Below are 26425 nucleotides of genomic sequence, written 5' to 3' on the forward strand. Positions count from 1 at the left end.
CAATATTGACTGCTTTTACTGCACATTTCGGCTACTTGTAAACATGTCGTTTATATTAATGTAATTCAAAAAAGAGTGATGAATGATGCTGAACATGTCGCATCTTCCGGTCATATCTGTCAAACTCATAACACAAAACAGAGGATTATAACGAGCCAAAAATAACAACATATGGAGAATAGCATAATGTAGCAACAACTTGAACGGACACAAGCACAAGACCGTGAAACCCTCACAGCTAGGTCTTGTCATATCTGTCAAGCACAAAACACAAACAACTTGAACAGACACAAGCACAAGACCGTGAAACCCTCAAAACTAGGGCTTGTCCTATCGGTCAAACACAAAACACAAACAACTTGAACAGACACAAGACCGTGAAACATCACATCTCTTGTCATATCTGTCAAACACAAAACAGAAACAACTTGGACAGACATAAGCAGAAGACTGTGAACACTCACAGTGGTTGATAAATCTGTCAAGCACAAAACACAAACAACCTTCAACAGACACAAGCAGAAGATTAATACTTGTTCTTGTTATATCTGCGAGTCAAGCACAAAACACAAAACAGGAACAACAGTTTATGTATGCGCGTATTGTGATGCAAAAAACGCAAATCAATAACTATTTGAACTGATACAAGCAGAAGATGACGAACCATTACATTCTCTCTCTCTCTCTCTCTTTATTTGTATAAAATATTATGAAATATTTTGAAAGAAAAGGGTTGAAGTTATCACTTGTTCGCCATGTCTTGTTATCAGAATGTGTATCGATTATCAGTTTTAGAACGTGTCCATAAGCAGTCTGCTTGTTAACGTTCTTAATGTTGTTACTGTTTAACCGTGTGTAGAAAGAAAATTCTTCTTAAACACGCGATTAAACCAACCAATTACACCTTCCGATCATATGTGTATCAATATTCTAACATTATTACAACATTTCTTGTACCTCAATTAATGTTTATCAGAAACCTACCGTTTTTGACGCTCATGCGATCGACACTGCACCAGTAGGAGTTATGGTATAAAACAAGGAATATTCCAGATAGCTAAACAAAACAACCTGTTCAGGATAGATCATCGATTTCACTTTCTCCTCGTTTGTAAAAGTTACAAAGTTGGTTATGCATATTCTTAATTTTCATCGATTGTTTCAATTAGTACCTTATGTTTTGTTCGGTCGATTTTTGGTGTATCGGCCTTACTTGAGCGGTGATCATGTGACCCTGGTAAAATACATCATTGACCCGAAAAGTGAGCCAGATGGCCAAGCTGAGTGCCCTTAATGGCATAGCAAGTTTGAATGAAATGACACGGGAATGTTAGTTATCGTTAGATATGGCCGTCGCGATATAACCTTCGTGGTTGAAAACGACGTTAAACACCAAATAAAGAAAGAAAGTTAGATATGGCTGTTATATCCAGATTTATCAGTCACAATGTCGAGAAAGAAGGAATCATATTCGACCGAGGCCTGGGCTTTTTGAATTTTGTATTTATCCCTCAGTGTTGTGACGTACACTTCACCTTTTGTATCTTTACACAGTCATAAATTGTTAAGTTTGCCATAATACTTTTCTGTTTTTGTATGTAAACACTATCTAGGGAGAGGGATGGATGTAAAAAACAAAACCTATTTTTGCTTATCTTTTACCCACGATAGTAAAAAAAAATCTAAACAACGAAGTGACTATGGTAAGATGAACAAAGTTAAAAAACAAAGAAATACTGTACTCACCGATACAAGAACGAGACAAAACGGTACGAATTTTCGCTTATGGAAGCTTCATCAGGAAAAACAAGAACACAAAAGACAACAAAAAGCAGACGCAACACGGAAAGAACAAGGTCTGAAAGAAAATGGAGGGGAAACACGATAGTAAAGATTTTGTCCTGTCTCTCTCATCGTCAGGTTACTTTCTAATCTCAGGGCTGTTGCAGTGTCAACCATTGTGTCTGCAGAAACTTTGCTTCCATTTGCTATGGTGTGGGCCCTCTTTCAAATTGTAGTCACAGTTATTTAGTTCGAAGGCGTTTGCTGCTGTTTTTTTAATTGTCACTCGTGGATTTTTCCCTGCTCTTTTGCTAATCTATTCAACCCTCGTCGGTAAGACTTCAATTTTAATTTTTAGGACAAACTACTGCTTCTGAAGATTTGGCACACTGGTCCCTTTTCGTTATTTTTTCTCAGCTTTTCACTCGTACTCAATTGTGTTCAGGGGAAATGTCTATGTCTAATGTGATCGTCTAAAGATGCGCAATATTAGTTGAGCTATGACGACTTCCTGCGATATATACATTGATATAGGGTGCATTTTTCGTTTTAGTTTTGACTCGTAAAGGCGCTATAATGAAATTGAATGTTTTTACTTGGGGTACGATAGTGTTGCAATATTGTTTTGCTCAGTTAGTTCACATAACAATCAGGGTAAAATCTGACTAACAACATGCCTTTTAAAACCAGTCCTTCACAGTCTGGTTCCCCATCTGAATCCTGGTCATGATTTTACATGCGTGGAGACCATCCCCGATCTCTGACACATACACAAAAAGTCAACATTCGGACAGCTTGCTGTGTAACGATTTTGATGAATTACTATCGCAGAATTTAAAAAAATTAACTCATTGCAAACATTCAATTCTGCAAATGTAGCTGCCAGGCTGTTGATTTTTGGTATGTGACTAAGTGGAGGGACGGCTTATCCCATGTAGAATAGCCATATGTAAGATAGTGAGCCAAATCGTTTTTAATTTTTTTTTTATATATATTCAGTTATTGGTTTTCATGCTATTTTATTTTGTGTTTATTTTTTTTTAATCACCCCTACAGCATAAATGGCTGAGAACAGGAAGTAGAACTAAAAGAGGTGACTCGCCCAATTGACATGTCCCAATGAAACAAGATAAACAGTACTGATAAAGAACTGAGTAAAATCTGGTATTTCGGCTTGAAAATCAATTTTTCTTTCTTTACGATTGTACACATTTAATTTCTGGTGTTTCCAGTGCACCCTATATTCGAGTGGCATGCGTTATCTTATAAACAAGGTATTAACGCCTTCTTTTCTTTTTATTTCTCTCCTTTGGAGTCCTTGAGTTAACATTAAACCTATCATTGAACAAATATCATGTAACTTTTATTTTCTTTTTCTCAGTGGTAGACTAAAGGCATATATTCTGAAAAATGGGTAGGGGTAGAAAGAAGCACCACAGATAAACATTTAGCGCGTCAAGGGGTATTCATATTTTGTACTGTGGTTAAAAGAATATCCTACCTTGGATGTGAAAAGTTTAAGAAATTTCTTATCACGTTTACTCGGTTAATTTCATGTTAATAATGTTTTGTGCTTGGAATTTAATTCAAATGTGTATACACAGTTTTCTTTTTTCAATTTACCTATAAAGTAACTGTATTTTGTGTTCTATTTTTTTGTTACTCTGTCAGTATTCTTCAGTTAGATGTGATCATTGTTGTGACAATATTTTGGTAATTGCTTCAGTAGCGCTTTTGGGACAAAGTCTGACACCCCATAATCAAGTGTCAGTCATTAGCTTAGAAATTAGCACTGTTTTGTTTGCTATTTCTGACCTTAGTACTCTGTGAAGTTACAGAACAAAAATCACTGTTAAAATATTCTTGTCACTTTTTCAATGGTTTTACAATAACAGTACTGCATAATAGCATAAACACCACAAAGGAAACACGGGAAGGGCTGTGCTTTTACTATACACTGCACAAGTGAGACATTTAAAATGAAGCTGTATAGTTCGCAGGAAGACTCCTAACGGTACCATAATTGGGGGTGGTCTGGTTTCTTTTACGTGTCTGCGAAGGTGCTGCGCTGGGGTAAAACCATACCGCTTATCAGTAAACAATGAAGAAAATATGTACTGTAGTGTTCAAACCTCTTAAATACATCAAGAAATCATTGGAACAAGGGTTTTCTAAATTGCTGGATTTGATATAAACGAATTTCAAACGACATTAGTGTAATTTTCTGTTTAAAGTTCTCACAGACTAGTACTCTGCAATATTTTTGTTTGTGAGTATGAAACGTACACTGAACTTATTCATGTACTCATTCATTTACAATTGTCTCAGGAACTTTATGCACAAAATGAAAACAAATGAAAGCTTGAATATTTTACAACTAGTAATAAGATCACTGAAAAGAAGACAACACCACAAGAATTACACCACAAAATGTCAAATGGTAATATTTCACCCTTTCATTGTACTGAATATCTTAAAAATCGCATTTGCAAGTGACTTGCAGCACAATTACTTCTCCATCGGCTCAGTTTGGTACTTTTCTTCAAGAGTAATGCCGCTCTGTTGACGGTCAGACCTTTCGAGATCGGGCACTGCATCGTGCAACTCTTTTCCCTGGACCTGAAATGTGCAACAAGAGGAAATCAGCACAAACCAAAAGCCTTCAATTATCAAGTAAAAGTAAAGGCCCATAAAATATAGATGAAGTTGGGGAATTCTTTCTTTCTTTATTTGGTGTTTAACGTCGTTTTCAACCGTTCAATGTTATATCGCGACGGGGAAAGGGAGGAGATGGGATAGAGCCACTTGTTAATTGTTTCTTGTTTACAAAAGCACTAATCAAAAAATTGCCCCAGGGGCTTGCAACGTAGTACAATATAATTATTACCTTACTGGGAGAATGAAAGTTTCCAGTACAAAGGACTTAACATTTCTTACATACTGCTTGACTAAACTCTTTACAAACATTGACTATATTCTATACAGGAAACATTTAACAAGGGTAAAAGGAGAAACAGAATCCGTTAGTCGCCTCTTACGACATGCTGGGGAGCATCGGGTAAATTCTTCCCCCTAACCCGCGGGAGGTAGTTGGGGAATGAAAAAAACACGCTTTACCAGTTTTGTTGTATAATTATTGTGTTGGATACCTCTATAGTGTCATAATATGTTACCAGTATTTTTAAACGGTAGGTAACAAAGCAGTGATTCGGTCAGACACATAGTTATGTGGGTTCAAAGATTCATTTTTTTCTGCTCAAAAAGACCTGATTGCTTTTGAACAATATTTAGAAAAGATGTCACAGATCCTAGACTACACCTACCCTTAGAATGTGTTTCAAGACATGATGTAAAATATTTGGATAGTTTAAAGCTGGAGTCTACCACTGAGAACAAGAAGTAGAATATTTTGTTTTTAGATATTTCGCCAAATGGACGTGTCTTAAATTAAAAAAAATTAAAGTAGAAAGTCTTGACAACAAACTAATTAAAGCCAGGTATTAATGCTTGAAAATGGCTGTTTCGTGTGCACAATCAGATACCCCATACTCAGGTTTGACACATTATCTTAAAAATAAGGGTTTCACGCTTCCTTTTATTTATTTATTTTTCTAATCAGTCCGTAAACTTACATAAGTACTATCATTTAAAAATGTTATGTCTATTTTAATCACCTTTTCTCAGGCGTAGAGTAGATGCATGTTTTCTGTCAAAATGAGTAGAGTGTATGGGCCATGAACAGGATCCCTTACCTTGAATGTGAAGAAAAGGTTAAAAAATGTCTTACCACTTTTACCCCTTTGGTTTCATCATGTTTGTTTGCTTCAAATTTAGTTTCAAAAGTTGGTACAAAGTTGTTGCTATAAAAAAACAACTTACCAGCAAAGTTAAAATTGTGCTTGTGTTCTATATCGTTCCTCTATCAAACTTTTAAAGGTACTGAACTTGTCAAATACAGGTGCACGGAGCCCCTGGGGCTTTTAGTCATACCTCAGGCAGCTATCCGTTAGAAGAACTACCAAGTTTCATTGACTTGCACCCAAAGAGTCAAGAACTGCGATTTTTTTACGAATTAATTTCGTACTCGGAACCGGCTGGTCTTGACCTATTTTTGGATCTAAATTTAGATCAGGTAGATCACCACATCATGCACAAAAAGACACGTCACTAGCAAACTATGTCAGACGTCATCATGAGTTTGTGTAAAACAAAATGGAGGCCGGAATCACTCAGTTGAATCGAACTCCGACCAAATACCACGTAATAACTAGGTTAATTTATGCACTCGCGTGAACAAGAAACTGTCGAGCTTCACAGATGTCGTCGTTGGGTAGTTTTGGGTTTGTTTTACTACCATAGGAGGATTTTTAAACTGTAAATGCACTCAGCTGCAACAAAAACGCAAAACGAAGGCTGTGAGCTGCACTGTGCCTTTAAGGAAATGTTCATTTCATGATTGATTTTTTTAAACATATATATATATATATTCACACTTGAATCTAAAAATATTCATCATATAATTTTGTGTGTGTTTAAAAAGTCTGTTTTCAAGTACTCAAGTTTAAGTCATTATCTTGGGAACTAGCACGTGAAGCAGTATTTAACTTAGCTATTTCTAGCCTCAGCACTCCTACGACTTACAGAAACGTTTTTTTTTATATTGGTTTCACTTTTACAAGTGGTAGAATCCAGCCTTAATTAACCAGCAGAGTATCCTCGTAGCCTCTAGAACTTGCCATCACCTGGATAGACAACTGGGCAACTGGGTTTCCACTTGTGACACTGCTTCCATTGGAAGGTACCATGGAGTCGCCCGTGACCATGTTTATCTCCAAGACAGCCTCCAGAGTGGACGATGGTGTACATTTATCAGGCGTTTCCAGGACCCAGGTAGCAGACGCAGGAAAGGTAGAACTCCCGCGCAGTATTTGAGAAATGTACAGCGGCTGAAATCAAAGGAAAAGATCTCTGATTTAATCTGTTTTCACACAATCTATTGTTGGTTAGGACTTTTGAGATTGTATTTGTATTAAACGATAACCATTGATGTACTTTCCTGCTGAATGTCAGACTGGTTAACTCAAACTTTCTTTACTGTTTTCCTCGAAGCCCTGATTTACCTACGCTTAGTAGATGCGTTTCTGTGTGTGGGTATGTTGATCTGTTTTATCAACATAAATCATCACCGTCAATTAACTCAAATGCATCCCTGTGTGACCGAGCCTTGGTCAACAAAGTGAATATCTTATCATTAATGGGATTTGATGAAGAAGTGACGAATTTATCATCAAACTTAAAAAAAAGACATCCCCAAAGTAGGCTTGTTGTGCTTGCCACAAATGAAAACACCACTGCCAGTTGTTCACAGACTCAAACGAAAATTTGGACCTGGGTTGAAAATATGAACAGAAGCATGTCTTCTTTACAAATAAAGACTGTCCGTTCAGAAGACCCATTAGGTCGACGGACAAGGGGTCAGAACAATGCGTCAAATAACAATAAAGTATGCATCAGTGTGCTTGACACCATTGATTACATCCGTGCCAAATGTGTACACAAAGGTGTTGTTCATAGACCCTAAGGACAGAAGTTCAGTTAGACCTGGATTTTGAAAATAAGTTTGTCCAAATGTTCTGGTAACCAAAAGGTTTTTTGCTCATCAGACCTCTTTACGTTTTTCAAGACTATCGGAATGTCCATCGCCAAGGGTTCAGAACAATGCTTCAAATAAAGAAGACGTATGCAGTAGTACCTAAAAACCAAGGCCTGAAAATAGAACAGTACAGTTATCCGTCAATGTATTGAATTGTACAAAACCTGTTCTTCGGGTAGCCCCACGTCGCCATCTTGGGTAGTACAATGCTCCCAGCTGTCCTTTCCTTCACCGTACGGGCGCATGCGCACAAGGAACTTAACATCGGAATCATTCGCTGCATCACATGGCACTGAAATCTGCTGCATGGCGATGATGTCATGAATGCTGTGTTCCTACACAGCAACACAAGTTTCTAATAAACATTATTTCAATCAGACACCCTCATTTTACTGGGTTTATCAAGAAAGAATTGGGGAAAGTTGCTTGAAATTCAAATACAACAGAAATAAAACAGAATTTGTTTCTGTACCCGAGTCTGGCCCGTTACCTTAGTTTGTTAGAAAACTCAGAAATCGTGGAACTTCAAAAACAGTTAGATTTCTGACGTTTCAAAATTCAACATAAAGAACAATAATGGTAAGTAATTTGAACAATTAATTGATGGCAAAATAAAGCATCATTTTTTCAATCAGAAACCATCACTTAAGTAAACATTGGCAAGCCAACGATACTCGTATCATTTTTCGTACACTGTTAGTTTTTCTCAACTTGTTTTAGCAGTGTGCACTGCCATATTGTCACTGCTGACTGCTGACAAGAAAACTCTAGCTGAGCAGTCAGTGGCAAGATTACTCGTTTTACCACAAGAATTGTTTTCGGGAGGGGGCGATGGGGTAGGAATAGCAACAGAAAACCAATACAAACTTGTTTTGACATTTTGCACTGCAATTTTCTTCCACTCACCTTCCTGAAACCTGCATTCAGAAGGTTTTTGTCGCCTGCGTAGATGTCCACTCGACCAGTTTCGTGTCCCACAGGTGACCTGGACACGGTGCCCGTTGTGAGAAGAATGAGGGTTTGCTTCTTCACATTATCTTCACCGTTTCCTTGTTTTTGACCTCGATTTTTCAATGAAAAAGGTGAAGAGATTGGACAAACTTCTTCCATCCCCCGTGCAGCTGTCATGACCAATATGTTCCGGTCATCAGTTTTCCGCGAATTACTTTCCATTCCTTCCCATTGCCATCTCTGCGCTTTCCCCCCAGTACCCGAGTCTTTGCCAGATATGTTAGTCTCTTGGTTCGGTTTAAAATTGTTCTGCTGGTGTGATATTACTGGTGGAAATGTTTTCATAAAACCGTCATCCATTCTCCCAACACTCTTCCTCTGAAAGAAAGAGTTCAACAAAGAGATTAAATCATGTATCGTCGCACGAAGATGTCTCCAACATTTCACTTGGAATGGACTCTTAGTCTTCCAGGCATGTTAATGGAGAGACTAGCAAAATATTATGTGCTTTAAAGGTCTACTATCTACGGAGCCGAATATTCAGAAGTTTCCTAGCAAATTACGTTTTAAACAATTAAGGATAATTTGCTGAGCTGAAACTATATACTCTTTATTATTATTTGCTTAATACATTTTTAAGACTATGCTAATTAATTACGTGGATTTAAATTGGCAAGCAGGTTTCTTCGTCAACTGTCCCGTGTCAGGAGTCCAGATTTCGTTCGTCGTCATACCTTATTTAGTCTTAAAGGATGATCAAACACTAATGCATTCCTCGGGTGTGGTGTCATTCATTTAAACTCTAACCCGAACTCTGTAGCTCATTAGATCGTTTCCAAATATTGAACTCTCACAACAGTGCGTGAAATACTGCCTTATCTTAGAGTAAAAAGTGAGACCGAAATAAAAGTAGACCCCGGTAACAGAAAGAAGTGGAGACAGGAAACGCAAACACCAAAACACAGCCGTTTACACATTAAATAACAAAGCGCTCAAACACTTATTCTTAGGCATTCCTTGTGTGATGTGATTCCTTAGAACACCCAACCCGAACTGTATAGCCCTCATGAGCAGCCGGGTGCTCTCTGTGCACAGTGGTATTTTTTGTTTAAAGAATTAATTTGGTGAAAGGCACTGGCGCCATTTTCGACAATCAATTCATAAAAATGCCAACTCACCACATCAAACAGCAAGGGTGTTAATATTGGTATGTTACCAAACGGAGGGATGGTCTAGCTAATACCATGGCCAGATCTGACACAGTGAGGCTCATTTTTTTCACGAGGCAGAGTTGGCCTTTAATGTTAGGACACCTAACTCTTTGGTTAAAAGTGTAATATATTACCTGATTCTGAGCCTCTTTGGGAGCTCTCTCCTCTCTGAAAAAACCCCATACGAACGCATTAACAAACAATACTATTGATCTTTCGCGTCAGCTTAAATAACTAAAAAGACAAAAACAAAAAGGCAAAGGAAAAACATAGTGATTAACAGTTGGTAGTGACAGTCAGCTCATTTAAGCATTGCAGATGAAAAGAAGATGACACACAGCTGTCATTTCTCAGTCTATACTTTTAGTCATTTATGTTGATCAATTTGTACAGCTCATTTAAGACATCTCAAAAAGTACATAAAATGTCAGCATTCAGAACAACGGCCAATAAGGCAAACACATTCTCATTCATTGTAAAAACAATGTTTCTGCTTTTCGCAAATACATGTATATAAATAACTGGGCACACTTTTAGAGCAACTCACAAACACTATTATTTTCTAGGGCTTAACAAAAAATGAGGATGTGCATGTTACACTCATTTTTTTCTAGACTAGCAAAGAAAAACAACCAGCTGCACATGTGAGCAAACTCACAACCAACCAACCAAAGCATCAAGGCAGGCAGCGAGCAAACCAGACTGATTTTCCCAGATAAGAAAAACGCATTTGAATCTGTACACGTCCATGTTATGATTTTAAGATTATCATTGGAAACCAGCCACAAGAGTGTTGACAGGGAAAATTAAACAAATATTAGACATATTGTAATGAACTGGGAGATCTAGCAACAGTAAAGAAAGGTTGAAACACAAAGACAGGCAGGTCAAAGAGAAAATGATACTTACATTCCTGAGCTGAGGCGCAGCGTGAAACTTATCTGAAATGAAGCAAATCATGTTTGAGTATGATCCTGGGTCTGAATCATCTCAGAAGGCAACCTTATGTCAAACAGCCTAGAGAATTCTGATGGCATGTTTTAACTGATATTTACTGTCACGATGCTCCAAGAAGAAAACAAGGCACTATCTTCGTCTTACATTAAGGACATTTAATTAAAAGACACATTTTCCAAGTATCAGAGACAGAGCGTCGTAATTCATAAACACATTTCTTAGTTTCATGATTTGAAGACTTGGAGTTCTGATAAATGTATTTAAACTCAATGCATGTTTTGCTATTATGGACCATTTCACTGATAAAGATCTACCAGGTAAGCGCAGTATACTGTAAAACGTAGATATGTTCATTATTTTGTGAAAAGTCAATGGTGACTGCACTGATGTGATAACATTGTCTTCCTCGTGATTTGTAAAAAATGTGTCAAGCTTCATGCTTTATTCTCTGTATCAAATGATGACCTATGAATGTCATACACAATGTCATATTTGGATTGGGAACACTCTTTATCATCGATTTATACACTGACTTTCGCGCTATTCATATTTGTAAGAGACAAATATTAATTCTGCGTAAGCACATTACTCCAAAGCATACAGAAAGTAAACCATTTCTGAGGACTTTCTGGACATTTGTCAGCACAAAACAATACTTGAGTGAGTGTATGTGTGTGTGTGTGTGTGTGTGTGTGTGTGTGTGTGTGTGTGTGTGTGTGTGTGAGGGGGAGGGGGCAGTTAAAAAGAATTTAAATAGAAAAAACCCTTTGTCATCATGAACAAGTACCATTCTACACATTCTCAAACTACATTGAGAGAAATCATTCGGCAGTGACATTTGGCGGCAAAGTACCATGGTAACATATTAAGTAGTTTACAAAGATCTTAAAGGCCCACTCCGCCTCGTGAAACAGTCCCCCTCACTGTCCCAGATCTAGTCGGGCTTTAATTTGCGATTAGACTAATCCTCTACTTGGTCACATACCAAACATGACAGTCTGGTGCTCTCTGTGCACAGTGGTTATTTTTTGTTTAAAGAATTAATTTGGCAAAAGGCACTGGCGCCTTTTTCGACAATCAATTCATAAAAATGCCAACTCACCACATCAAACAGCAAGGGTGTTAACATTGGTATGTTACCAAATGGAGGGATGGTCTAGCTAATACCATGGCCAGATCTGACACAGTGAGGCGCACTGTTTTCACGAGGCAGAGTGGGCCTTTAATGTTAGGACACCTAACTCTTTGGTTAAAAGTGTAATATATTACCTGATTCTGAGCCTCTTTGCGAGCTCTCTCCTCTCTGAAAAAACCCATACGAACGCATTAACAAACAATACTATTGATCTTTCGTGTCAGCTTAAATAACCAACAAAAACAAACAAAATAAGGCAAAGGAAAAACATAGTGATTAACATTTGGTAGTGACAGTCAGCTCATTTATGCATTCCACATGAAAAGAAGATGACACACAGCTGTCATTTCTCAGTCTATCTCTCCAGTAATTTATGTTGATCAATTTGTACAGCTCATTTAAGACATCTCAAACAGTACATAAAATGTCAGCATTCAGAACAACGGCCATTAAGGCAAACACATTCTCATTCAGTGTAAAAACAATGTTTCTGCATTTCGCATATACATGTATATAAATAACTGGGCAGACTTTTAGAGCAACTCACAAACACTATTATTTTCAAGGGCTCCACAAACAATGAGGATGTGCATGTAACACTCATCTTTTCCAAGACTAGCAAAGAAAAACAACCAGCTTCACATGTGAGCAAACTCGCAACCAACCAACCAAAGCATCAAGGCAGGCAGCGAGCAAACCAGACTGCTTTTCCCAGATAAGAAAAACGCATTTGAATCTGTACATGTTATAATTTTAAGATTATCATTGGAAACAAGCCTCAAGAGTGTTGACAGGGAAAATAAAATAAAATCAAGAATATTGTAATGAACTGGGAGATTTTGCAACAGTAAAGAAACATTGAAGCACAAAGAGAGGCAGGTCAAGGAGAAAGTGAAACTTACGAAGTACACACAACCATGATATAGGACACCTGAAATTTAAAAAAATCATATATGGTTATGTCGCTGTGTGTGAATCATCAGAGGAGGCAACCTGCTGTCATACAGCATTGGGAAACTGATGCGGGTTTGAACAGATATTTACTTTCACGATGCTCAAAGAAAAAATGCACTTATTTGTCTTATAATGAGGACACTTCAGCAATGAACACAAAGACACATACTGGTCGATCGACAATCAGACCAAAACTGCATGACTCAAAACTTGTCAATGTACTTCTTTTTTGGAGAAATCTGAAAGAGTTTGTGTTTATTTTTCAAATATCACGGACAGAGCCCGTAGGTCAAACGCAAATGTCCTCAGTTTTCTGACACGAAGTTTATGAGTTCTGATAATTGTATTTAAACTCACTGCACGTTTTCGTGATAATATGATCCAATTCACTAATAATGATCAAGCAGGTCAGCGCATCATACTCATGACCGTAAAGCGCGTACATGTTCATTTGTGAAAAGTCAATTTTGACTGATATGATAACATTGTCTTACTCATGAATGCTATTCACACTATGCTATTTTCCACTGAGGAAACTTCATCAATGAACACAAAGACACAGGCAGATCGACCGACAGTCCGACCAAAGTTGTATGACTAAAATACTTGTTTATGTACTTCTTCTGTTGATAGATCTTACAGAGTTTGTGTTTATTTTACAAATATCACAGACAGAGCTTGTAGTTCAAACACAAATTTCCTCAGTTTCCTGACTCGAAGTTTGTGAGTTCTGATAATTGTATTTAAACTCACTGCACTTGAGTGTGTGGTAATATGGTCCAATTCACCAATGAAGAACTGCCAGGTAAACGCATTATACTGTAAAACGTGTTTATGTCCATTTGTGAAAAGTCAAAGTTGACTGATGTTAAGTATTGTCTTCCTCATGCTTTTTGACCAATGAACGTCATGCACTCTATTTGGATTGGCAACACTCTTTCTCGTCGATTTACACACTGACTTTCGCGCTATTCATCTTTTTTTAAGAGACCAATAGTAAATCTGAGTCAGCACATTACTCCTAAACATGCAGAAAGTAAACCATTTCTAAAGACTTTCTAGGCATTTCTCAGCACAAAACAATTACTTGAGTGTGTGTGTGTGTGTGTGTGTGTGTGTGTGTGCGTGTGTGTTGGGGCGGGGGTGTTCAAAGAATTAAAATAGAAAAAAACTCTATCTTCATGAAAAAGTACAATCCTACACATTCTCAAACTACATTGCAAGAAATCATTCGGCAGTGACATTTGGCGGCAGAGAATTATGGTAACAAATTAAGTAGTTTACAAAGGGTTAGAAAGGTCCTAAAGGCCCACTCCACCTCGTGAAACAGCCCCTCTCACCGTCCCAGATCTGGTCTGGCTTTTACTTGGGATTAGACTAATCCTCCTCTTGGTCACATACCAAAAATGAGCAGCCTGGTGCTCTCTCTGCGCGGTGGTATTTGTTTTAAAGAATTAATTTGGTAAAAGGCACTGGCGCCATTTTCGGCAATTAATTCATAAAAATGCCAACTCACTACACCAAGCAGCAAGGGTGTTAATATTGGTATGTTACCAAATGGAGGGATGGTCTAGCTAATACCATGGCCAGATCTGACACAGTGAGGCGTACTGTTTTCACGAGGCAGAGTGGGCCTTTAATGTTTGAACACCTTACTCTTTGATTTAAAGTGTGATATATTACCAACAAAATGAGCTCCAACCGCGATCTGAAAAAAATACGAAGGCATTAAAAGAAACTTCTATTGATCTCTCGTGTCAGCTTTAATAACAAAATACACAAAATTATAAGGCAAACTAAAAAGATAGTGATCAACATTTTATCGTGACAGTCAGCTCATTTATGCATTCCACATGAAAAGAAGATGACACACAGCTGTCATTTCTCAGTCTATCTCTCCAGTAATTTATGTTGATCAATGTTTACAGCTCATTTAAGACATCTCAAACAGGACATAAAATGTCAGCATTCAGAACAACGGCCAATAAGGCAAACACATTCTCATTCAGTGTAAAAACAATGTTTTGCGCTGATCGCAAATACATGTAAGATGTATATAAATAACTGGGCAGGATTGTAGAGCAACTCACAAACACTATTATTTTCTAGGGCTGCACAAACAATGAGGATGTGCATGTTACACTCATCTTTTTAAAATTAAGAATATTGTGATGAACTGGGAGATTTAGCAACAGTAAAGAAAGTTTGAAACACAAAGAGAGGCAGGTCAAGGACAAAGTGATACTTACTCTCCTTCGTCCCAGCACAGCTCAGCCTCCTGAAATGAAACAAATCATGTTTGGTTATGATCCTGGGTCTGAATCATCTCAGAAGGCAACCTGCTGTCAAACAGCCTAAGATTTCTGATGGCATGTTTGAACTGATATTTACTTTCACGATGCTCTAAGAAAAGAAGAAATGCACACCTTTGTCTTACATTGAGCACATTTCATCAATTGACACATGTTCCAAGTATCACAGACAGAGCGTCGTAATTCATAATCACATTTCTTAGCTTCATGACTTGAAGAATATGAGTTCTGATAATTGTATTTAAACTCAATGCACGTTTTGTGTGGTAATATGGACCAATTCACTGATAAAGATCTACCAGGTCAGCGCATTATACTGTAAAGCATGTGTTTGTCCATTTGTGAAAAGTCAAAGTTGACTGCACTGATGTGATAACATTGTCTTCCTCATGCTTTTTACAAAATGTGTCAAGCTTCATGCTTTACTCTCTGTATCAAATGATGACCTAAGAACGTCAGGCATTCTATTTAGATTGGCAACACTCTTTATCATCGATTTACACACTGACTTTCGCGCTATTCATCTTTTTTAAGAGGCCAATAGTAAATCTGAGTCAGCACATTACTCCTAAACATGCAGAAAGGAAATCATTTCTAAGGACTTTCTGGACATTTGTGAGCACAAAACAATAACTTGAATGTGTGTGTGTGTGGAGGGGGGCAGTTCAAAGAATTAAAATAGGAAAACCTCTTTGTCATCATCAAAAAGTAAAATCCGACAATTCCTAAACTACCTTGCAAGAAATCATTCGTCAGTGACATATGGCGGCAAAGAATCATGGTAAAAATGTAAGCAGAGGTACTGAAGGCCCACTCCACCTCGTGAAACAGCCCCTCCTCACTGTCCTAGATATAGTCTGGCTTTTACATGGGATAAGACTGATCCTCCACTTGGTCACATACCAACAATGAGCAGCCTGGTGCTCTCTGTGCACAGTGGTATTTTTTGTTTAAAGAATTAATTTGGTAAAAGGCACTGGCGCCATTTTCGGCAATTAATTCATAAAAATGCCAACTCACCACAGCAAGCAGCAAGGGTGTTAACATTGGTATGTTACCAAATGGAGGGATGGTCTAGCTAATACCATGGCCAGATCTGACACAGTGAGGCGCACTGTTTTCACGAGGCAGAGTGGGCCTTTAATGCTTGAACACCTTACTCTTTGGTTTACAGTGTAATATATTACCGATTCACGTTCCGCAGCCTCTCTGCGAGCTCTCAGTCTGAAAAAAAAATACGAATTCGGCATTAAAAAAACCTTCTATTGATCTCTCGTGTCAGCTTTAAGAACAACAAACACAAATATATAAGGCAAAGGAAAAACATAGTGATCAACATTTGGTAGTGACAGTCAGCTCATTTGTGCATTCCACATGAAAAGAAGATGACACACAGCTGTCATTTCTCAGTTTATCTCTCCAGTAATTTATGTTGATCAATGTTTACAGCTCATTTAAGACATCTCAAACAGTACATAAAATGTCAGCATTCAGAACAACGGCCAATATGGCAAACACAATCTCATTCGTTGCAAACACAATGTTTCTGCTTTTCGCATTAACATGTACATAAATACCTGGACAGACTCGTAGAGCAACTCATAAACACTATTACTTTCAAGGGCTGCACAAAAAATGAGGATGTGCATGTTACACTCATCTTTTTCTACACGTCCATGTTATAATTTTAAGATTATCTTTAGAAACATGCCTCAATAGTGTTGAAAGGTAAAATAAAATAAAATAAAGAATATTGTTATGAACTGGCAGATTTTGCAAAAGTAAAGAAGCACAAAGAGAGGAAGGTCAAGGAGAATGTGATACTGACTCGTTTGGGATTATGCGTATCTCGGTCATCTGAAATGAAACAAATCATGTTTGGTAATGATGCTGTGTGTGAATCATCACAGAAGGCAACCTGCTGTCAAACGGCCAGGGGAATTCTGATTGCATGTTTGAACAAGCATTTACTTTAACAATTCTCTAAGAAAAAAAGGCATCAGCTTTGTTCTACATTGAGGACATTTAATCAAATGACACATTTTCCAAGTATCACAGACAGAGCGTCGCAAATCATTAAGTGCAACGCACACAAAAGTACACACACCCACATACACGCACACAAACACACACACACCCACATACACACACATACACACACATACACACACACACGCACACACACACACACACACACGCACACACACACATACACATTCACACGAACAAACACGTTCGCATACACACACTAACAAACGCACGCACAAACCCATCCACACAAACACGCACACACACACACACTCACACGTACAAACACACACACACACACACACACAAACACACACGTACCCACACACACGCGCGCAGAAACACTTACACACACTCACTCTCACACACATTATCCATGCACACAAAGCACACACTCACACGGTCGTAGTCAGACACCCACACACCCTTACCTGCACCTACACTAGCCCACACACATACACACACACACACACAAACACACACAAGCACACACAAGCACACACACACACGCACGCACACACACAGACATACACACTCAAACACACACACACACACACACACACACACACACAATGATCTATCCAGAACAGGTTGTCTTGTTTTGCTATCTTGCGTATCTCTTGTGTTTTGGCATTTCTACTGATGCAGCATTTTTGGCTCACGTAAGTGTAGCCTATGCGGTGCTAACTTTTGTCTGTCTGTGCGTGCGTGCGTGCGTGCGTATGTATGTGTGTGTGTATGTCTGTGGTAGAAACTTCAACATTTGAAGACGTCATATTACATTGACGTCACATTATGACGTAAAAGGGTTAGACGTCACGCGAAGGAATTACTGAAAGTCTCGGTCATTGATATTTTGAGCGGGCCGAGACTAGTTGGCAGTCGTGTCCCTGTAAGTAGGCTACGTGCAGACAGACACACACACAAAAATCCCTGCGCTTAGAACTGTACCCACGGAATACGCGCGATATAAGCCTCATATTGATTGATTGATTGATTGATTGAGACAGATCTAGATCTAGTGTCTCGCTTTCTTGCACAGTTTCACCTATGCTCTTTCTCTGTGTGTGTGTGTGTATACATGTGTGACGGAGTGATTGAGTTTGTGTTACTGTTTGTCGATTTCTTACGTGAGCCTTGAAGGCTTCGCCTCTTGTTTTAGATGCACTCAGCGGTAACCGCTGTCTATAGAAAACAGCCAGAACGTTCAATTTTTTCTCATGTGTTTTAATGGCTAGCAAATGCCCGCCAGTGGTTATATTCGAATGACACTTTGACAGTTCTAGTAACAATCATTAAATGATGACTGATGTGAAAACGCTTGTCTTCCTCATGCACAATTGTGTCAACCTTCATGCTTTATGCTCCATGTACGTCATATATTATTATTATTGGCAACACTCTTTATCATTGGTTTACTCACTGACTTTTGCACTATTTACCACTGGCACTGCAAAGAGACCCATAATAAATCTGCGTCATGGCATTTCTCTTAAACATCTCAGAAATCAACCTGCTGCCAATCAGCTGGGGGACTTCTGCTAACATGTTCAAACACATATTTTTTTCGCGATGCTCTAAACACACACACACACACACACACACACACACACACACACACACACACACACACATTCGCACATCCCACACACACACACACAGGGGTGTTGCTAGACATTTTCATGTTGGGACATTTGGCCGAAACTGTCAGAAAGCTTTTGGACATCTTGGAAAATTGTCGGCCATTATTTTGGCTCATACAAAGTCACCGCAACATTGAAGCACAAGACTCAAGAGGGGAACACCAATACATATATTCATTATCTTAGGAACACAGATTACAGGGGCGGAACAGTTAAGCCAGAGGGGGGGGGGGGTACAACCTGGGGTCCAGGGTCCCGTTGGGGGTCTGGAGGGCAAAGCCCCCCTGAAGCAGAAGAATTTTAGCTATTTTATAAACAATTTGTGGCTTATCCTTGATTTTAAACATGATCAACTGGTGTCAGCAGCCACTCATTATTTCTATTAACGTTAGTATTAAAATTTAAATAATGGCAATTTATCTTCACTGGTCTAATATAGGCCTATGCTGATATCTGCTCCCGACATCATATAGTATGGTTAGAAGGAAGACATGTCGCATACTGTGACAATTAAACAATTAACTCTTCCCCCGGCTTTACAGACAGAATTTTTTTTTTTTTTTTTACATTTTATTTTAATTTTTTTTGGAGGGGGGGGTCCGGAACCCCCGTAACAACCCCCCTAATCCGCCCCTAGATTATATGTTGCTTACTGCAACTGAAACAATCAGCTTTGCTGATTTAACTACATCAGACACCAGTTCTCTGAAACTTTTTCAAACCATTAACTTTAATTTCTTGAAAGTAAAACTCTTCCAATCTTGTGCTAATCTTGACAAGCCTTGGGAAACATGACTGGTAAAACACCAATAATTAACCGTGTAGGGTGAGCCATTTGTTTGGAAACCACGATTTGGAGGACGCTTTTCATTCTCTGGCTCAGCAGATTTTGATTCGCGGTGACTATCGTCTGCTCTGTCGTCTGCTTCGATCGACTCGACAACACTACTACCACTCACATTGACACTGTCCACATTCGCGGTGTTGCTGTCATTTTGTCCGGAATCATTTACCTTGGCGAAGGGTAGCAAACCTTGGCCAATTTAGTTATTTCTTTTTTGGTTGCGACATGATGTTCAAATCCAAATCGAAAGCACTGACTGATTGATATAAAACTATCGCGAACCCATGAACGCAAACGCTGAGAGTGTGGTTTCCCTTGTCCAAGGGAAACCACTCTGGCATATATATTTTTTGGCACTGGCTTCCGTTCAAAACATTGATGTATCGTTTTTATATTTAGTCAAGTTTTGACTAAATATTTTAACATCGAGGGGGAATCGAAACGAGGGTCGTGGTGTATGTGCGTGTGTGTGTGCGTGTGTGCGTATGTGTGTGTGTGTAGAGCGATTCAGACTAAACTACTGGACCGATCTTTATGAAATTTGACATGAGAGTTCCTGGGTATGAAATCCCCGAACGTTTTTTTCATTTTTTGGATAAATGTCTTTGATGACGTCATATCCGGCTTTTCGTGAAAGTTGAGGCGGCACTGTCACGCTCTCATTTTTCAACCAAATTGGTTGAAATTTTGGTCAAGTAATTTTCGACGAAGGCCGGGGTTTGGTATTGCATTTCAGCTTGGTGGCTTAAAAATTAATGAGTGAGTTTGGTCATTAAAAATCTGAAAATTGTAAAAAAATATTTGTTTTATAAAACGATCCAAATTTACGTTCACCTTATTCTTTATCATTTTCTGATTCCAAAAACATATAAATATGTTATATTTGGATTAAAAACAAGCTCTGAAAATTAAAAATATAAAAATTATTATCAAAATTAAATTGTCCAAATCAATTTAAAAACACTTTCATCTTATTTCTTGTCGGTTCCTGATTCCAAAAACATATAGATATGATATGTTTGGATTAAAAACACGCTCAGAAAGTTAAAACGAAGAGAGGTACAGAAAAGCGTGCTATCCTTCTCAGCGCAAGTACTACCCCGCTCTTCTTGTCAATTTCACTGCCTTTGCCGTGCGCGGTGGACTGACGCTGCTACGAGTATACGGTCTTGCTGCGTTGCATTGCGTTCAGTTTCATTCTGTGAGTTCGACAGCTACTTGACTAAATGTTGTATTTTCGCCTTACGCGACTTGTTGGTATTCGCGAAGGAAATAAACGTGAGTCAGTTGACTAAGTACATCGGCAGCAGTTTTAGCAATCAAAGCCTGACCAATACAAAAAAATGGACAAACTTTGGCCGATTTAGGCGAATACTCTTCGGACATTTGGCCGATAGGGACAAGAAAGTGGACTGGGTGGCCGAGTGGTAACGCACTTGCGCTCGGAAGCGAGAGGTTGCGAGTTCGACCCTGGGTCAGGGCGTTAGCAATTTTCTCCCCCCTTTCCTAACCTAGGTGGTGGGTTCAAGTGCTAGTCTTTCGGATGAGACGAAAAACCGAGGTCCCTTCGTGTACACTACATTGGGGTGTGCACGTTAAAGATCCCACGATTGACAAAAGGGTCTTTGCTGGCAAAATTGTATAGGCATAGATAAAAATGTCCACCAAAATACCCGTGTGACTTGGAATAATAGGCCGTGAAAAGAAGGATTCGCGCCGAATTGGCTGCGATCTGCTGGCCGATGTGAATGCGTGATGTATTGTGTAAAAAAATTCCATCTCACACGGCATAAATAAATCCCTGCGCCTTGAATATGTGCGCGATATAAATTGCATACATTTTTTTTTAAATCCCTGCGCTTAGAACTGTACCCACGGAATACGCGCGATATAAGCCTCATATTGATTGATTGATTGATTGATTGAAAGTTTCGGCCAAAGTAAAAAAATAATCGGCGATTGGCCGAAGGGCCGACCCAAACGACACCCCTGCACACACACACACACACACACACACACACACACACACACACACACACACACACACACACACACACACACACACACACACACGGTGACACACATACACACACACACACACACACATACACACACACACACACACACACACACACACACACACACACACACACACACACATTCGCACACAATCTTGTGGCCGTATTCCAGTTCAGTGAAATCGGCAGCATGTGTAGGCCAGTCAAGAGTCCTTATATTTTTGGTGAACAGTTTCAAGACTGTCCTTGTTGCCAGTGCTTTATTCTACTTAGGTTGTACTGTGAAGAGAAGCTCATCTCTGTCATCCTACGGACAATCCCATTGGATTTTACAATAAGACGGGAGTTCGTTGACATTATTAGTTTTCATTGCACAAAAACTGGTCAAATAAAAAGTCATAATATTATAAGCATTGTTACTTTATTGTTTTGTAGAGTACAAAATATACCAGAGCGATTTACCTTCTGGCAATGGTGAGAGATGTTCACGACTCTTTGGCACGTCTGGTTTCCACTGAACAGAAAAAAGAAAGCATATAGCCAATCTCTGTGTTTGCCCAAACAAGAACGAAAAGTAACTGACAGAGATACATTAAAACAAGTTCTTAGAAAAAAATCTATAGATCTTAGCTGCTCTGAGATTACCATGTGCCTCGGATCCATCAGTTTTCAATTGCAGCTGTCCCCCTACCACCACATCGTCTCGGTACTTTTTTTCATTTCATAAACGTACAGTGCAGATGGCGGTCAAAGGTTTTGGTTGTTTAAAGGCACAGTAAGCCTCCCGTAAACCATCACAGAGCTCCCCGAGCGTCTAAATACAGTACAAGCATACTTCCATTTGAACGCTCACCGAACGGGAACATCCTGGCTGCTTTCTGTCGAGCGTGAGACATTTTCAAAGAATTTATTTTCGTAGACTTGTTCGTTAACAACAACGGCGCCTCGTTTTTGCGCTAGACCTAACTTTTAAAATCTAAATAATAAATTGACAGCTTGTTACACAAACATTCTTTAATCATAAAAGAATTCGTTTTTCATCAAGACAAGATCAGAACAATTCGAAGTTGTGAAAGTTTAAAAAAAAGAAAAGCCCGGAAGCAGGGTCACGCAAGGGTCGTAGCAGACGAAGGTTTATCAGTGCAAACTATCGCCGTTCCTCTCAACAGTCAAAAGCCATCGCTAGAGTTCTTGTGACCACAGCCGTTGTTTCGTGCATAAAAAACGTGCTATTGTAGATAAGCTCACATCGAGTCGCATTCATGACTAACTGACGACTGCATTGTGAAAAAGGAAAACTGGATCACACGGGTTCACGATGGCTCAGGGGTAAGATAAACCACGCAAAAATAAATTCTTTGAAAATTGTTCGCTCTTTACGGAGGGCACCTAGGATGTTCTCAATTGGTGAGTGTTTAAATGAAAGGGTGTTTGTACTGTGTGTAAAAGCCTGACCGTATCTGTGATGGTTTACGGGAGGCTTACTCTGCCTTTAACCCAAGAGAAATTCCCCTAGAAAGTGAAATGAGCACATACAGAAACTCTGCAATGGAAACGGGCATTAGCTATCTACTTGATTATATCCATAACTGGGTGGATTTAAATGCCTGTATCACTTGTCATTTTCAGATGTCGTATATATTGTGATCATTGCTTCATTCCTTAGCTAATGGTTATTTCTAAACTACCAAACCAAATCTGAGCTCATGCTTGGAAAAACATATAGTTTCAGGACGATTTATACTATCTTTCGTTATAATGATTTGTGTCTATTTTTTCGAGATCAAGCCTTGTACATGTATGATTTCCTAATAGAAAACAAATCTGTACTCATAAAGACATCCATGCATTCGTTATTATTTTGATACGTTCATATGAACTCCCGGGATTTTCAAAAATGTCACAGTGTTAATGTATTGCAATGAAACAGAACCTATTTGAGAAACGCTCGCACATGGCACACCTGCCTGGCTGGATAGAACACTGCGATTCCTCACTAAGACTTCTTCAGAATTAATTGATATTGACCTGCATTTGGTAATAAATTATCACTCAAAATTGTACCTGAGTAGAACAAAACCAACTATATCTTAGTCATGTATACACAAACATTACTTATTCCCCCCTCTGCTTCTTTACCTCTGTAAACTTGTAGAGCTAGTTATTTTTCGATAAACACCCAGCAACCAAACAAATAACGACCCAGCAACAGCCTGAATCCTCGATAGCGCAATGGGTTGAGAAGCTGTTCTGCGTCGGTACTACTTTTGCGACTGAAAAGTTCCGATCGCTCTAATGTACGAAGTATACATCTCTGGAGCAAACAATACGAACATGCCGCATTTAAATTAACAACTACAGGCTTGAACACATGAATCTCCATATAACATCCATGAGTTTGGTTGTTTTCTGAATCTAGATCTGCTGTGCACAAACGTTCATCACAAGCAAATTCCCAAGGCAAGTAACTCTCATACTTTGTCTAGCGACAAGAGTAGTTCCCCTTTCAAATTTCTTTTCACTCAGTTTCTTCGACAACAGACAGCAATCCGACGGTCAGTTTTCAACAATATTTCATTTAATAAACAGATCACACGCAACCAAATGCACACATCTCATCAATTTAAACAACATAAAGCGGTTTCATACACTATTTTCCCCAGAAAACTGAACTTCATACAGTTTTTAACGTTGGAACACGGGTGCAAAAGTTCGTCTGCTAGTCCCATTTGACGAAAGAACATTATCCTAAGCGATACCAAAACATATACAGAACACACAATATCTGCCTTTGCCGCCACAGCAGAATAACAGCATATCTGTGTACTTGATTTTAGTCCAAAATAGGAAAACTGACAAGAAATGTTAACAGAATGGAATGATTTGCACGGAACTATACAACCGCGCATTAATCGGTCGCCTGCGCAGGTTGACTGTTTGAGTGAATAGGATTCGATCAAACTTTCGCAAAAAAACCTCCTCTTTTCTTTGAATAACTGAAGAAAGGAGGAATAAAGAGGTTACACACCTCGTCTCAGTGATTATAAAAAATAATGGTCTCAGTTCGCGGTCATGAAAAAGCTCGCTAAAGCTCGCATTTTTCATGATCCGCAAACTTCGACCATTATTTTTAATAATCACTGAGACTCGGCATGTAACCTCTACTTATCCCCCCCTCTGCTTCTTTCTCTCTGTAAACTTGTAGGGCTAGTTATTTTTCGGTAACTTACCCAACAACCAAAATCACTTTCCCAACAACGGGCTTGAATCCTCGATAGCTCATGGGTAGAGACTGTACACATTGTGGATCTACTTTTTGCGACTCAAAAGTTCAGAACACTCTAATGTACAAAATATACATTTCTGGAGCAAACAATACAACCATACCGCATTTAAACCAGCAACTACAGACTTGAACACATGAATCTCAATATAAAATCAATGAGTTTGGTTGTTTTCTGAATTCAGATCTGCCGTGCACAATCGTTTATTGCTAGCAAGATTCCAAGGAAAACTAACTCTCATACTTTGTCTAGCGACACGAGTAGTTCCCCTTCCAGATTTCGGCTGCATCGACAAGACTGCAATCCGACGGTCAGTTTTCAACAATATTTCATTTTATGAACAGATCACACGCAATTAATTGCAAACATTTAATCAACTTAAAGAACATGCAGCGGTTTCATACACTATTTTGCCCCAGAGAACTGAACTTCATACAGTTTTTAACGTTGGAACACGGGTGTAAAAATTCGTCTGCTAGTCACATTCAAAGAAAGAACATTTCCTGAGCGATACCAAAACATGAACAGAACACACACTATCTGCCTTTACCGCCACAGCAGAATGACAACATAACTGTGTACTTGATTTTAGTTCAAAACATGGAAACTGACAAGAAGTGTTAACAAAATTGAATGATTTGCACGGAACTATACAACCGCGCATTAATCGATCGCCTGCGCAGGTAGACTGGTTGGGTGAATATGATTCGATCAAACTTTCGCACAAAAACTCCTCTTTTCTTTGAATAGCTGAAGAAAGGAGGGATAAAGAGGTAACAAACCTCGTCTCAGTGATTATCAAAAATAATAGTCTCAGTTCGCGGTCATGAAAAAGCTCGCTGAAGCTCGCATTTTTCATGATCCGCTAACTTCGACCATTATTTTTGATAATCACTGAGACTCGGCATGTAACCTCTACTTATTGCCACCAAAAAGCTTCATTCTTAAGCACAGTGTAAACATTTGTTTTGTTTTTGTTTTGTAATAATTCAAAACGTCTAACACTGACCCCTGAAGCTAAAACAATGCTAAGCTGCGATTATGTTAACTCTGCACATATCTGCATGTCTCATCCCATTAGATGTGTATTGAATTGTAACAATTGCACACAGTGTTAGTCTTTTGAAATGTGTCTGTGACTGATTCATTGTTACTGATAGGTTATAAATGTAACGTAGATTCTCTTGTAAATAACATTATCCGTTGCTCCTCCACTCCTCGGCAATATTTACAAATATATCAAAACGATTTCCAAAATATCGAGTCGGAAATTTCTGAAAATAGGTAACACAAATAAGTATAACACTCTCAAATTGTTTGCTAAATCCTACCCTCATCATCGGAAACAAAATGCAACATTAAACACCTCATTTTGTGACACTTATTCACTCCGTCAGCTTTTGGATACGAGTGGAATAGTTTCATTAAATTAATCCTTGATATTATCATTGGTACAGTATTTAGTTTTCCTAACTCAAAACTACAACAAGAGCAACAACAGTCCTTACCTTAGCGCGATCAAGCTGCCGAATACGCACAGGATTTGGCAGCAGTATTATTGAATTGCGTCCTTTCCCTCTACCTGTACTCTACAGTTTGGATTGTATGCATCGCCCTTACGACATTGGCATGTCGCAGAATGGGAATTTCCGA

General features: G+C 38.7%; 1 protein-coding gene across 2 annotated transcripts; it reads right to left on the bottom strand.

Moving 5' to 3' along the window:
* On the bottom strand, positions 1-26406 carry LOC138950741 (uncharacterized). Of its 2 annotated transcripts, none has more exons than XM_070322469.1 (12): positions 26281-26406; positions 21951-22002; positions 16784-16812; positions 16143-16179; positions 14893-14921; positions 14327-14351; positions 12592-12620; positions 9732-9765; positions 8342-8764; positions 7600-7770; positions 6519-6728; positions 1-4401 (listed from the first exon to the last, which is right to left on the bottom strand). In XM_070322469.1, the coding sequence occupies exons 3-12, from the start codon at positions 16810-16812 to the stop codon at positions 4291-4293; spliced, it is 1098 nt and encodes a 365-aa protein (XP_070178570.1). In that variant the 5' UTR covers positions 21951-22002; positions 26281-26406; the 3' UTR covers positions 1-4290. The 2 variants fall into 2 exon arrangements, with proteins under 2 accessions (XP_070178570.1, XP_070178571.1); XM_070322470.1 differs by having other exon boundaries at positions 6525-6728; positions 26281-26396.
* Positions 26407-26425: the final 19 nt, after the last annotated feature.

The sequence above is a fragment of the Littorina saxatilis genome, linkage group LG16 (genome assembly GCF_037325665.1).
Source record: "Littorina saxatilis isolate snail1 linkage group LG16, US_GU_Lsax_2.0, whole genome shotgun sequence".
Taxonomy (NCBI): domain Eukaryota; kingdom Metazoa; phylum Mollusca; class Gastropoda; order Littorinimorpha; family Littorinidae; genus Littorina; species Littorina saxatilis.